Source organism: Chiloscyllium punctatum, chromosome 33 (assembly GCF_047496795.1).
Source record: "Chiloscyllium punctatum isolate Juve2018m chromosome 33, sChiPun1.3, whole genome shotgun sequence".
NCBI classification, from domain to species: domain Eukaryota; kingdom Metazoa; phylum Chordata; class Chondrichthyes; order Orectolobiformes; family Hemiscylliidae; genus Chiloscyllium; species Chiloscyllium punctatum.
The window spans coordinates 16701089-16715742 of NC_092771.1; the positions used below are offsets into that span (position 1 = coordinate 16701089).

At 41.7% G+C, this 14654-nt stretch overlaps 1 protein-coding gene across 2 annotated transcripts in view; it reads left to right on the forward strand.

Moving 5' to 3' along the window:
• LOC140458457 (dual oxidase 1-like) overlaps positions 1-14654 on the forward strand; it is a 118650-nt gene that overhangs the window by 27832 nt on the left and 76164 nt on the right. For both annotated transcript variants that reach the window (XM_072553062.1, XM_072553063.1), the window contains 6 exons: positions 1183-1370; positions 3976-4177; positions 6553-6719; positions 10573-10633; positions 10755-10851; positions 12126-12213. In XM_072553062.1, coding sequence (XP_072409163.1) covers positions 1183-1370; positions 3976-4177; positions 6553-6719; positions 10573-10633; positions 10755-10851; positions 12126-12213 — 803 coding nt within the window. The remainder of the gene's footprint in view (positions 1-1182; positions 1371-3975; positions 4178-6552; positions 6720-10572; positions 10634-10754; positions 10852-12125; positions 12214-14654) is intronic.

Below are 14654 nucleotides of genomic sequence, written 5' to 3' on the forward strand. Positions count from 1 at the left end.
CTGAGTGGCAAAATTTTCACACAAAGAGTGGTACATATGTGGAATGAACTGCCAGACAAAGTGATTGATGCAGGTACATGAACAGGAAAGATTTAGAGGGATATGGGGCCAAGTACAGGCAAATGGGACTAGTTTGGTTTGGGAGACTTGGACAAGTTGGACCAAAGGGTCTGTTACTGTGCTGTATGACTCTATATTAACATATATAGATCAAATATATTGCGCATTTTTTTGTATATAAGCATGTTTTATCTTCTGTTTTTCTGTAAGGTTGAAAAGTCATCAACTATTTTTGACATTAATTCTGTTTCTCTCTCCATAGATGATATCAGACCTATTGAGTTTCTCCAGCATTCTCTGTGTTAGTTTCAGATTTTCAACATCCACAACATTTTGCCTTTATTAAATAATTTTCAAAAATTTGGATAAGTTTTCCATTTACTGGTAGTGAATGTATGGGAAACTCAAGGCAAGCTCTTTCGGGTGTGTCATCTTCCTTGTTACCCTTATTTCCCCCATTATGCCCCCAGCACACAATCCAATACATCTGAGTGCAATAACAAATCTGCACCTTGCATTGCTGAAGATCAGCAATAGAAATAAGCAAGGGAATGGCAGATCTATGGAAGGGTAGGCCGAGGGAGGTGCTGGGAGAAACTAATATCGATTCACTCAAATGAAAATTCACTTCAACTTCTTTCAGAAAATGAGGATTTTGAATATATTATGTGAATAATTTGAGATGCAATATGTGGTCATTCTAGCAGGCATGGGAGAAATGTGAGTTTGGACCTATGTTTCCTACGGATGAGGATTTTCCTCAGCTCATATCTGATCATGTTGTAGACCTGTTCATGGAGGTTTATTGCCATGGTTCATCAGTAATTCCATTATCACTACTTTGTGAGACTATCAGGAGGTGAATTATGGATTTTGGCTTTTTTTTGTTGAGCAGTTCCAATGCTCCTATGTTTAAACACCAGAAATAATATTTATGTCGATGACTGCATCATAAATACTGAACAGATTAAATCTTCATACTCACATTTGCAACACTGCCCTATTGCAACCAAATTCTTACCCCCACCCCCGCCGAGTTTTTTTGTATGTACTTAATGGAAGAAATACAGTTTTTCTTTAGACTGAAGCCTTTGCTATGATTTTTCTTCAACTTTGTTTCAGGGTTTCATGTCATTGATGAAATTTTGGAAGCAACTGGGTCTGGTTGTCCCGCTGAATTCTTGAACATTCAGATTCCTTGTGGAGACATAGTTTTTGATCCCAACTGTACAGGAGATGTGCAGCTCCCATTCCAACGTGGTCGGTGGACAACAAGTTCAGGCCAAAGTCCCAACAACCCACGATTGCAGGTATGTTATAGACAGAGAGCTACATATTCATTGGACCACCAAGTAAGACACACTTCTTGTTTTTAAATATATAGGAAACAGATTTAACTGTGCGAGATGCATTTCTCCACTTGTTGAGTCCCAATCTCATGTTAAGGTTGGATAGGTTGTAGGTGAGGCCGCTTCTTGAGTACTGCATGCAGTCCTCCTTGCCCTGTTATAGGAAAGATATTATTAAATTGGCAGGGTCAGAAAAGATTTACCAGGATGTTGCTGTAAATGGAGAGTTTGAGATGTAAAAATAGACTGGAAAAGCTGTGACTTCTTTCATTGAAGGTAGGTAGTTGAGGGGTGACCTTGTTGAGGTCTATACAAATCATGAGGGGTATAGATAAGGTTATTGGCAAGGATCTTTTCCATAGGACGGGTGACATATTTTTAAGCTGAGGGGATAAAGATTTAAAAAAGGAAATGAGGGGCAACTTTTTTACACAGAGACTGCTTTGTGGAATGAACTGCCAGAGAAAGTGGTGGATGGATGGACAGTTACAAAGTTTATAAGGCATTTGGATAAGTTCATGAATAGGAAAGGTCTAGAGGGATATGGGCCAAATACAAACAAGTGGGACTAGTTTAGTTTGGGGACATGGTCAGTGTAGGCTGGCTGGACCAAAGGATCTACTTCCATGCTCTAGGACTCTATGACTCTATCACTCATCCATTCCCTTAGTGGGAAGTGGGTAAGGGCAATCATTGAGGAGAATAATTCTTAGTTACACATGTTAATTAAAAAGGCAAAGCTTTATCCTTTTGGTGGTCCCCAACAAATACTGACTGTTCATGGAGCAGAAGTTGGCAGGACCCTGTGAGACACTTCAACTGAAGAATGAGATATAAATGTAATGGAGGGAAAATACAAAATAATTAAAGTGCAAAGTTTGCTCAAAGCACATTAATCGGGCATGAGGAAGGCTCATTATTCCATATATATCAATTTAAGAAAAATAATCACATGCGTCATCCCATTGCACCCTAAATAATCAATATAATTTTTGCTGCCCTCACACATCCTACAATCATCCTCATTCTGTCTTGACATTTTTGCTATTTGAACTTTTTACAAAATTTATTTTGTCATAGGATACGGGTGTTGCTCACTCGACCAGCATTTAATGCCTATCTGAACTGCCCTTGAGAAGGTCGTGGTGAAGCCACCTTGTTGAGTCTCTGCATTCTACATGCTGTAGGTCCACTGACAGGCTGTTAGGAAACAGGTGCCAGGATTTCAACCCACATCTCCTTCTGTTGTAGTTTACTTGGAAGTCATGTTTTAACTCAGCCTTTGTATGCGATGTGCTGTCCTGTCTGCCAGTCTGTAAGATCTTGGTGTAGTTATCCCCTTTCAATGCTAAAGGGACCAGGTTTCATTAGTTTTCAGTTATAACTCTGAAGTCTTACACTAACCTTTATAGTGATTTATAAAATCATGAGGGGCACAGATAAGGTGAATAGCTAAGGCCTTTTCCCTCGGGGAGGCAAGTCCAAAACTAGAGGGCATAGGTTTAAGGTGAGAGCGGAAAGACTTAAAAGGGAGCAGAGTAGCAACTTTTTCACGCAGAAGGTAGTTTGTACATGGAACAAGTTGCCAGAGGAAGTGGTAGAAGTGGGTACAATTACAACATTTAAGAGACATTTAGGTAGGTGCTTGAATAGGAAAGGTTTAGAGGGATATGGGCCAAACGCAGGAAAATGGGACTCGTTTAATTTGGGAAACCTGGTTGGCATGAACGAGTTGGGCCGAAGGGTCTGTTTCTGTGCAGTATGACTATGATTCCATGCTCATTACTATCATTACCTTTCAGTGCATTAATGTCTCTCTTGCGTTTGGATTAGTGACCAAAAGTTGACATAATCTACAAATTCAACCCTACTGGAATTAGCTCTAATTCCTTTTGACCAGATTATACATAATTCAGCTATGTCTCAATTGGTAGCACTTTTTCCTCTGGGTCAGAGATATTGTGTTCATCTAGAGATTAGAGTGCAAAGCCAGCTTGATTCTAAAATTTTCTTTGTTGATTTCAAGTCCCTCTCGGGCCTTAATACTCTCTATATCTATAAAACCCTCCAGCCCGACAATCTTCCAACATTTCTGCCCTCCTCTTGAGTGTCCACAATTATAAAGCACCCAACTATTGATGGTGTGCCTTCAGTTGCCTGTGCTCCAAGCTCAGGAATGTACTCCCTCCACCTCTGCATCTTGTGTTGCACTCCAAAAGCACACCTTAAAAGGTGTATACGTTTTGATCAAGCCTTTGGTCTTTTGTCCCAACATCTCATCATGTAGTCAAGATTAGAGTGGAGCTGGAAAAGCAGGAAATTTTCCTGTTCCTCGGATGCTGCCTGACCTGCTGTGCTTTTCCAGCACCACTCTAATCTTGACTCGAATCTCCAGCATCTGCAGTACCCACTTTCACCTAGCTCATCATGTAGCTCAATGTGATACTTTAATTCGTAATGCTCCTGTGAAGCAGCGTTAAGTATGAATGATAAAGGAGCTATATAAATGTAACTAGTTATTATTATCATTAACTGACATCCGTCTCATCGCTGGTTTTTTTTTCAGGTAAACCATGTCACTACATGGATTGATGGAAGCTCCATCTATGGGTCATCCCATTCTTGGAGTGATGCCCTGCGTACGTTTTCTGATGGGCTTTTGGACACTTCCTCAGGCGGTTTGTTACCGAGGCCAAGTACTGGGTTGATTCGTTTGTGGAAAATGGCAGATCCTGTCGCCAAAAAGGCTGGACTTCAGGGACTTTACGGTAACTAGTTCGATTCCTCAGTAAAATACTCGGGTTCATACCCGATATCTGTTTGCATTTCCTATTTTTCTTTACAGGAAATGATACCAGGTGTTGCATGGTCTTAATTTGCAGATTATTAGAGGTGGGAGAAGACTGTGGACGAAAATCATGAATGGGCCAGATAGAGTAAACAGGGAGAAACGGTTTCAATTCATCAAATGAGCAAGAATAAGAGGGCTTAGATTTAACATGATCTGCAAGACAAGCAAGAGTGAAATGAAGAGAAACCTTTTTAATGAGTGAGTAGTTAGGGTATGGAATATACCTGGAAGTATAGTGGAGGCAGGTTCCATTGAGACATTCAAGAGGGCATTGGATAGTTATTTGGATAAAAATAATGTGCAAGGGTATGGGTAAAAACAGGACATTGGCTCATTTAATGAGCTGGTGCTGACACAGTAGACTGAATATCAGCACCCTGTAGAGTAACAATTCTATAATTCTGTGATGTGGGGGGGGGAGGGGTGGAATTGTCGGTGGTGGGGGAGACAGAAATTCCAGCACTGTTAAGGGGAAGGTGATGGCCTTGTGACATTATCGCTAGACAATTAATCCTAGAGACCCAAGTAATGACTGTGGGACCTGGGTTCAACTCCTGCCATGGCAGATGGTGGAATTTGAATTCAACAAATATCTGGAATTAAGCATCTAATGATGACCATGGATCCTTTGACAATTATCAGGAAAAATCCATCTGGTTCACTAATGCCCTTTAGGGCAGGAAGCTGCTGTCTTAACCTAGTCTGGGCAATGTGTGTGACTCCCAAGGTAAACAAGCAGGAGGCTGGAAGAACACAGCAAGCCAGGCAGCATCAAGAGGCGGGGAAGTCGATGTTTTGTGTATAACCCTTCTTCAGGACCGGGGGTGGGTGTATGGGGAGCAGGGTCAAGGGCTGAATGGCCTCCTCCTGCTCTTAATTTGTATGTTTGTATATTAATATTGGAATGGTCAAAATCAGTGATGCACTATGTCCCAGATGAATTTCACCCATTCAGCATCACCCACACAGCAATAAAAGGCCACTTAGACAGATGCATAGGGCCACCAGGTAGGGTTGCCAAAGAGCACTAGGTGAGTCATCTGGGTTTTTAAATTCATTTTCATTCTCATTTCTTTTATAAATAAATTTGTTGAACCTACGGGAGCTGACAGGGGCAGAGTGGTGAAATGGGGATAGGTGAAGACAGGTAGAGGGTACGACCTTGTTGGTCAATGGGAGGGATGAATCCGGTTGGTGGCAGAGAGGAGTGGAAGAGAGGGGAGGGGCTGGGCAGGGAGCAGGGTGAAGTGAAGGGAGGTGAAGGGAAGTGTAGGCTGCCCATGTTGAAAATGAGGTGTTGTTCCTCCAGTTTTCAGTGTGGTTAATTGTGGCATTGGAGGAGGCCAAGAATGGTCATGTCAGAAAGGGAGTGGGAAGGGGAATTGAAATGAACGGTGACTGGGAGGTCTGGTTAGGCCCCGCAGGCCTGGCTGAGATGCTCGGCGAACCATTCCCTACGTTTGGTGTCCCCATTTTTTTTTGCCTCTAACATGTGACTCCCACAGCAATGTAGTTGACTCATAACTGCTCTCTGAGAAACTTGGGGATAAATAATACTGACTGAGCCAGTGACACCCATTTCCTGGAAATAAATGTTTTAAATAAACACCCACTCAAGAACTACTTCACCATTGGGATCCAGTTGCAGAATATATGAATATATGAAGTCTGGTTGACTTTTAAACTGGACAGAGTGCAAAAAAACATAGACAAGGATGTTGCCAAGACTGGAAGGTGTGAATTGTAAGGCGAAGCAGGATAGGCTGGGACCTCTTTCCCTGGAACGTAGGAGGCTGAGGGGTGACCTTATGGAGGTTGATAAAATCATGAGGGACATCGATAAGGTGAATAGTCAAGGTCTTTGCTCCATGGTAGGGGAGCCCAAAACTAAAAGGCATAGGTTTAGGGTGAGAGGGGAAAGATATAAAAGGGACCTAAGGGGCAACTTTTTCACATACGGGTGGTACATGTATGTGAAAAAGTTGCCATCGGGAGTGGTGGAGGCTGGTGCAGTTACAACATTTAAAAGGATGGATATATGAACAGGAGGGGTTTAGAGGGATATGGGCTAAGTGCTGGCAAATGGCACTAGATTAATTTAGGATATCTGATCGGCATGGACTAGTTGAATCGAAGGGTCTGTTTCCGTGCTGTTCACCTCCATGACTTTACAACATCTGGATAAGGTTTAATAAAATCTAAGACGAAAGACTCGTTGTTGATGGGAAAGAAATTAGTGATAAAGTTCTGCCTATTCTTCACAACATTTCTTTTTGTGTTATTTTCTGAAAGATTTTGGAAATGCACGAGCAAATGAAAGTCCCTTTCTCCAGGCGGAAAGCATCGTCTGGTTGCGATATCACAATTATTTGGCTCGCTGGTTTAAAGATAAAAATCCCAATTACTCGGATGAAGAGTTATTCCAGAGAGCTCGAAAGCAAGTCATTGCCATTTTCCAGGTAACTTACAACTACAGAGGTGCTGCTAATTTGTATTCTTGTGGCTCATTTTCAATGCGAATTAGGTTTTATTAGCACATGTACTCAAGCACAAGGTTGCAGTGAAAGGTGTACAAAGTCACCATTTCTGGCCCTGTCTTAGGTGCAGAGGTGCCGAGGTACAAAATCTTCAGTATAAATTTGAAAAATAAAGAAATAAAGCATTACAATCCTTCTAAAGCAGAGAAAGAGAAAGATAAAGCAGATAGAACAGATGAGTCCTTGCTAAGATCCACCTCAGGCGGCATCGTGGCTCAGTGGTTAGCACTGCTGCCTCACAGCACCAGTGGCCTGGCTTCGATTCCAGCCTCGGACGACTGTCTGTGTGGGGTTGGCGCATTCTCCCCGTTTCTGCTCTGGTTTCCTCCCACAATCCAAAGATATGCAGGATAAGTGAATTGGCCATGCTAAACTGCCCATAGCATTCAGGTTAGGTGCACTAGTCAAGGGTAAATGTAGAGTAGGGGAATGGGTCTGGATGTGTTACTCTTTGGAAGGTCAGTGTGGACTTGTTGGGCTGAACGGCCTGTTTCTACACTGTAGGGATTCTATGTTTCAAGGCTAGGAATCCACACTAGGCTTCACCTTGAGGTCAGGAGTCCATGCTAACCTTCACCTCAAGGCGAGGAGTCCATGCTAACCTTCACTTCAAGGCCAGGAGTCCATGCTAGACTTCACCTCAAGGCCAGGAGTCCATGCTAGGCTTCACCTTAAGGCCAGGAGTCTATGCTAGGCTTCCCCTCAAGGCCAGTTGTCCACATTAGGCTTCACCTCAAGGCCAGGAGTCTGTGCTAGCCTTCACTTCAAGGCCAGGAATCCTCTCTAGGCTTCACCTTGATTCCAGGAGTCCTCACTAGGCTTCACCTGAAGCCAGGAGTCCGCACTGGGCTTCACTTCAAGGCCAGGATTCCTTGCTGGGCTTAATTTTGAAGTTTAAAATTAATTCACAGGATGTTGTCATCATTGACCGGGCCTAGCTGTCCTTGAAAAGGTGGTAATGATCTGATTTCTTGCACTGCTGCAGTCCATGTGGTGTAAGTAGACCCATAATGCCATTATGGAGAGAATTCCATAATTTCAACCCTGCAAAACTGATGGAACAGTGATATATTTCCAAGTCAGGATCATCAATGACTTGGAGGATAATTTGCCCATTGTGATGTTCCCATAACTGCAGCCATTGTCCTTCCGGATGGAAATATCGTGGGTTTGGAAGATGCTGCTGACTTGGTGAATTTCTGCAATGCATCTTGTGGATAATGTACACTGCTGCTACTGAGCGTCGGTGGTGGAGGGAGTTGATGTTTGTGGATGTAGTGCCAATCAAGTGGGCTGCTTTGTCTTGGATGGTGTCAAGCATCTTCAATGTTGTTATTTAGAGGAGCATACCAATAGAAGTTTTGTTTTGTGAAAAAAGAAACTTTTAAAAACCATCCTTTGCTGTAAAGAAAATAGGCACCTTCATTGTGATTATAACACATATTAGTTTAGCTTGGTACTGAATGATTTGGACTTCTTTGAATAAGATTGGATTTAAAATGTATTATTTTGTTCAGTTTTAAAAGCAACTTTGCTTCATACTAGAGTGAGATATTAACCAAACTGTCAGTGTCCATTAACTTACTTGCAACATTAATTTGCACTCAGTTTTGTTGTACAAGATAATGCTTCTGAAATAGTTCATGTTCATGTTACATTGAGCTCCAGTTATTTTGTGGATGCCACTCACAGTTTATGGGCAGAGACAGGAGGTTTTATCCTAACCTTCATAGGAAGAAGTTGTGTTTTGTATAGTTCCTGAGAGTCCAAGTAATAATGTCTAACTTAATTGTCAGTTGTACGTATTGCTGTCATGCAATAAACCACCCTGTTACTGAAGAGCAATGTCTCTTCTCTGAAGACTCTGTAGTCCAACAGAGTCTATCCTACCACAGGTAGACCCTGGACAAAGAATTGACAAAGGAGAATAGGTGGCAGCATCACAAATCCCTTCGCTCTGAAACACATACCTGTAGAGGTAACGGAAACTGTGAGATGCGGATAACAGCAATCAGGACAATACCACAACAATCTCTGTCTTACATCTTGTGTATGTGAAATTTCAATCCCTTAATATACAATAGAATAGCAACCAAAATGGGCTGACATTCTGAAAACAATTAATTTGCCTTAATTCCCGAGTTAAAGGGATATGTAATCTATTGTTACAGGGATATATTTCAGTGGAACTCTGTCTAGCCCAATCTCCCTATGGAATTATAAATTAATTGTATGAGTCCAGGCAACTGGGGTCTTGTTTGCTAGGTGGAGAACTGTTAAGAACCTGCATTACCTCTTTGAGGGAAGGCCTTCTATGTTAAATCCCAGCCAAGTATTTAAGAACATCAGATCAGAACTAGGAGCTGGAGCAGGCAGTTCAGCCCCTTGAGATAGACCATTCGATATGATCGTGGCTGATCTCATCCCGACCTCACCTTCACTTTCCTGCCTGCTTTCTATAGCCCTTTAAACTTGAAAAATTTGTCTATCTCTTTAAATTTAGTTTAAAAATCACAACACAACACCAGGTATAGTCTAACAGGTTTATTTGGAAGTACTAGCTTTCAGAGTGCTGCTCCTTTATCAGGTAGCTGTCCTGATGAAGGAGCAGTGCTCCGAAAGCTAGTGCTTCCAAGTAACCCTGTTGGACTATAACCTGATGTTGTGTGATTTTTAACTTTGTCCACCCCGGTCCAACATCGCCATCTCCACAACATCTTTAAATTTATTCAAGGTCCTGGGATTCACCACACTCTGGGCTAGTGAATTCCACAGATTCATCACCTGATGAGAGAAGCAATTTAAGTGGCCAACAGCCGGCCTAGCCAGCAATCAAGGACCAGCCCCAAGAGTGGACATGCCACCCATTGATAGTTGCTGGGCAATAACATATCATCCATTGCACAAGGCATCACTAATGGCAGCTGTTATATCAGTGAGAGACCAGGTCACATGTGAGTGGTCACAGGCAGGATGGGGAGAGTGGGGAGGGAAACAATGGCCAAGTGCAGAATGTTGGTTCTCAATGGACCCCTCTCAGATATGGATCCCTTGATGAGACACTAAATGCTTTTGAAGGATGCCTGCCAGTTTGGAGCCCATAAGTGAACATGACTGGCATTAATTTCCCATTTAAAGGCATCATTTGCATTTGTGGGACAGCAAACATGTCCTTGTGCTTTCCTCCCCTAAATAAATCAGGTGTTCCACCCACCGTCCAGCTTCCTCAGCTCCAAATGTGCCTTCGGGAAGGGTCCTTAAGACTGTAGGAATAGTTTTGGTTTCAGACAAATAATACTGAGGAAGTGATAGCATTGACGCTAATCTATTTGAGATGCAAGACAGATGCTACAAGATAACATAAATGATAAAAATCAGCAGCACTTTCTTGGCCTGATTGAACATTTAAATTTCCTATAGCAGATCCACATCATGTTCTCATTGGAACCAATTCTCAGACTGTTAGACTGCGGTGATTAGATTATCTTCAGGGCAGTTTGATTTGAGTGTGATCTATCTCTATTCAACTAAAAATCATATCAGCAAATCTCATTTTAGTCTGAAAGGTAAGATGCGATTGTGTGTCATTTTCATCTTTTTGGAACAGACGGGACTGCATGGTATTTAATTTCTTCAAACTCTAATGCAAAGTCATCGAGTAAGGTGAAATTCCATTTTTATAGTACGCGCTTATCTCACAACAAACAGATCGTGCTGAGGATGTGCTGTTACATTGAAGACCACCTGGTTGACACTGTTTCCTTATCTTGTGCAGAATATTGTATTTTATGAGTGGCTGCCAGCCTTCATTGGACAGAATGGAAGCAAATATGATGGTCAGTATGGTTTATGGTTGCATGGTAACTCCAGTGAATTGGGGCAATTTGTTTTTTTTAAATCCCATACATTTTTAGGAAGTAATGACTAACACCTTTACTTTTTCCATCTGTGTTTCAGGCTATAAGAAGCAGGTCGATCCTGGTATCTCACCCGAATTTCAGTCAGCTGCTATCCGAATAATCAACTCCTTGGTTCCACCAGGTGTCTACATGAGGTGATAAAGAAGAAAATTTAATGTTTCTCTGTATTTTTACAGGTGGCCCAGTGCATTTCATCCACTATGACAGAACTCTAAATTTAATTTGTGTCAGTAATATAGAAATTATTTAAGGTCAAGTATCAGTTTGATGGTATAAAAGTCTGTGATCTCTCACAATAGTCCAATCGAGTTGATTATGCTTCTTAAGTGGTCTCACACTCTGCTGTAGAACTTAATCACCTCAACGTAAGATGCCATTTCAGTGCAGTACAAAAGAAAATAGAATGCACCAATGAGATATTAAGCCAGGGGTCTGTTTTCTCTCAGTTTGTGTTGTAAAAGATCCTTTGATGTGTTTTGGAGTTCTTTTAGAGTCTTAATCATTGCGGGTTCCTCAGCCAACTTCACCAAAACATATTTCAGTAACTTTGGTGTGGTAGTAACATTGTGTCTACATTTCTGTAAAGGGTGGCATGGTAGCTCAGTGGTTAGCACTGCTGCCTCACAGTACCATGGTCCCAGGTTCGATTCTAGCCTTGGGTGACTGTCTGTGTGGAGTTTGCACATTCTCCCTGTGTCTGCATGGGTTTTCCTCCCACAGTCCAAAGATGAGCAGGTTAGGTGAATTGGCCATGCTAAATTGCACAGAGTGTTAGGTGCATTAGTCAGAGGGAAATGGGTCTGGGTGGGCGACTCTTTGGAGGGTCGGTGTGGGCCAAAGGGCCTGTTTCCACACTGTAGGGAATCTAATCTAATCAAAGAACAGAAATGAAACCTCAAAAATAATTTGATTATCTGTGAAACAGTTTTGGACATTCTTCATGCCTATCTCTGTTGTAGAAGTGTTGACAGAGATTAATTACTATGTTTAGTTTAGGGGTTGATTAGTTCAGTTGGCTGAAATGGCTGGTTTGGAGAGCAGTGTAATGCTAACAGTCTGGGTTAAACTCCTGCATCGGGCAGTGGCTGAGCTTATTCTGAAGGACTCTCCTTCTCAGCCTCTCCCCATATCTGAGGCATGGTGACCTTCAGATTAAACCATCACCAGCTGTCTCTCTGTAATGAGCGACTAGGACAACAGCACCTTTGCCTTTAACCATGTTTAGTTGTTAAATGCATTTTCACTGTACCATATACTCCCAGAATGGCAAAAAAAAAGGTTTTAGTCTAATTTCATCATACAGAAGTTCCTAAATTCCAGTTCTTTTCATGTCATATATAAGTGAGTTGCATAAACTGCTTTGAAATTTACTGTGATGCCAATACCAGCTTTTATTTGACTTTTCCAGGAACAAAGACTGCCAGTTTCAAAGTTTTTCAAGTAATGTTGGAGAAATGCCAGCACTTCGAGTGTGTAATAACTTCTGGAATAGAGAGGTATGGTAACAGAGCGGTCACAGAATGGTGTGACATTAAATTCAACCCTGACAAATTGTGAAGTTGAATTTTGTAAGTCTGCATATCTGAGGAGTGATACTGTAAAATTACCATGAAACAGATGGAATACAATGTGTTGATATGTGAACTAGGTCAGAAGTCACACGACACCAGTTTATAGTCCAACAGGTTTATTTGAAATTGCAAACTTTCGGAGCGCTGCTCCTTCGTCAGGTACCTGTTGCACTATAACCTGGCATCATGTGACTTCTGACCTTGTCCATCATAGTCCGACATGGAACCTCCAAAGCACTGCTGTGTGAAATAATCCACAAAGGCTGACACTGCAGTACAGTACTGGCCGAATACCAATCTGTTGAAATTGCTGAATGAGACACTAAACTCAGGCACAGTCTGCCTCCTCTAGCAGATGTCAAAGGCATATTAACAAATATTTTGTAGCGAAACAGAAGAATGTTTCAAGTATTCTGCAGCAAAACAGGTGTTTTCAAAGTCTCCAAGCCAACATTTATCACTCAGTCAATAGTTTCAATGAAAACAGATTTATCCAGTCACTACCTCCTAAATGTTCATGGGAGCTTGCTCTGCTCAGAAAATTTACCCATTTCCTACAGCACCACAATGACTACGCTATACAAGTATTTCATTGTTTATAAAGCACTTTGTGGGTGCCTAGTGGTCATATACATGTAGGTCAGACCAGTTAAGGACAACATATTGCCTTCCCTAGACAAACAAATTCAATAGGTTTTTATGGTCACCAATACTAGTTTCAAAGCTACTGTTAGAAAAGAAATGACTACTGCAGACACTGGAGAGTCAGAGTCGAAACGTGTGGCGCTGGAAAAGCACAGCAGGTCAGGCAGCATCCGAGGAGCAGGAGGGTTGACATTTTGGGCATAAGCCCAATTCCTGATGAAGGGCTTATGCCCGAAATGTCGACCCTCCTGCTCCTGAGGTGCTGCCTGACTGGCTGTGCTTTTCCAGCACCGCACTTTTCAATTCAAAGCTACTCTTTTTGACTGAGTCCTGCGTTCAGCTTCAGAGTTTTATTAATTAAATTTATTAATTGGATCTACATTCTACCAATTGCCAAAGTGTTTGGGGATGGATTGACTGAATGAATCACTTGACACTCAGGCCCACTTTGTTGTCAAAGAGGTTTGTTGTTTTATGCCAGTGAGGAGAAACCTTCTGGCAGTCCAGGAACGTCTTCATTGAAAAAAAGGGAAACATACACTTTCTTTAAATCTACTTTTAGCCTGCCTTTGGCTGTTACAAAAATTAGTATTATTATCAACTGATTACATGCACATCCAATCAGGTTAGTCATGTGACTGCATGATCAGTCTTTCGACAGCTTTAGGTCATCCCATGATCTATATTGTTTAAAGGACTCCCTTCTCAGTTATCCTTGGGCTTTCACAATGCCTGTATGTCTTGTTCAACAACATTCCAGACAGCACTCCCTTGCTGATAAGAAGGTATCTCTCAATCCGCCTTCAACTGAACTTTCAGTTATATCCCATAATGGCTGTATATTTAAAACTCCAGTTTGATATTTGATAGGTGGCTATTCTTTGTTATATTACTTTATCCAGTACATGGCTTGACATGACTATGCTTTGCTATGCCATACAATGTGTTACTAAGGGTAGCTCCACCATAGTTCTCTGCACAAGCGTCTACATCAGTTTTGTGTAACAAATCCCATTGTATACTTTCAGAGGACCCTTTGTGTTATCTGTATCTCGTTACCTTGAATACTCGAACTTATACATTGATTTGAAACCACAGGTTTCAAATAGCAAGCTGCTATTTCAGCTAAATATCTTCCCCAGCCATTTTATATCAACTGAGAACCACTTTTCCAGCTGCTTTATGTTGCTTTAGCCATGGGCAGCCCTAACATCATGACTCCAAATTATTTGTATGGGGGGGCCTATGGATAAAGAGTCCAGTGACATTATCGCTACCCATAAATTATAATCTTGTATAATTACATGATTTAAAAAAAATTTTGGGATACGTTTGGAAGGATGGGCTTTGACACTTTGAAATCCAGGCCTTCTCTTGTGAGAATACTGTCATTTCTGATCGTGACTTCAGAGCTCATTTTTCATTCTTGCCCACTGCAAAGTTCTAAGATGTTGCCTATCATCTCGATGAGATCTTGATGTTCTTAAACAAGCCATTATTGTGTGTGTACAGCAGTACGGAAGTTATGTTACTGAACTTGGGATCCTGAGAACTGGAGTAATAGTGTTGGGCCATGAGCTCACATCCCAATATGGCAAATACAAAACTTAAATTAATTTAATTGAATCTGGAATAAAAATCAATACCAGTAAATCTCGGAGGCACCTCGACTTGTTTCGGGCAGCACGGTGGTGCAGTGGTTAGCACTGCTGCCTCACAGC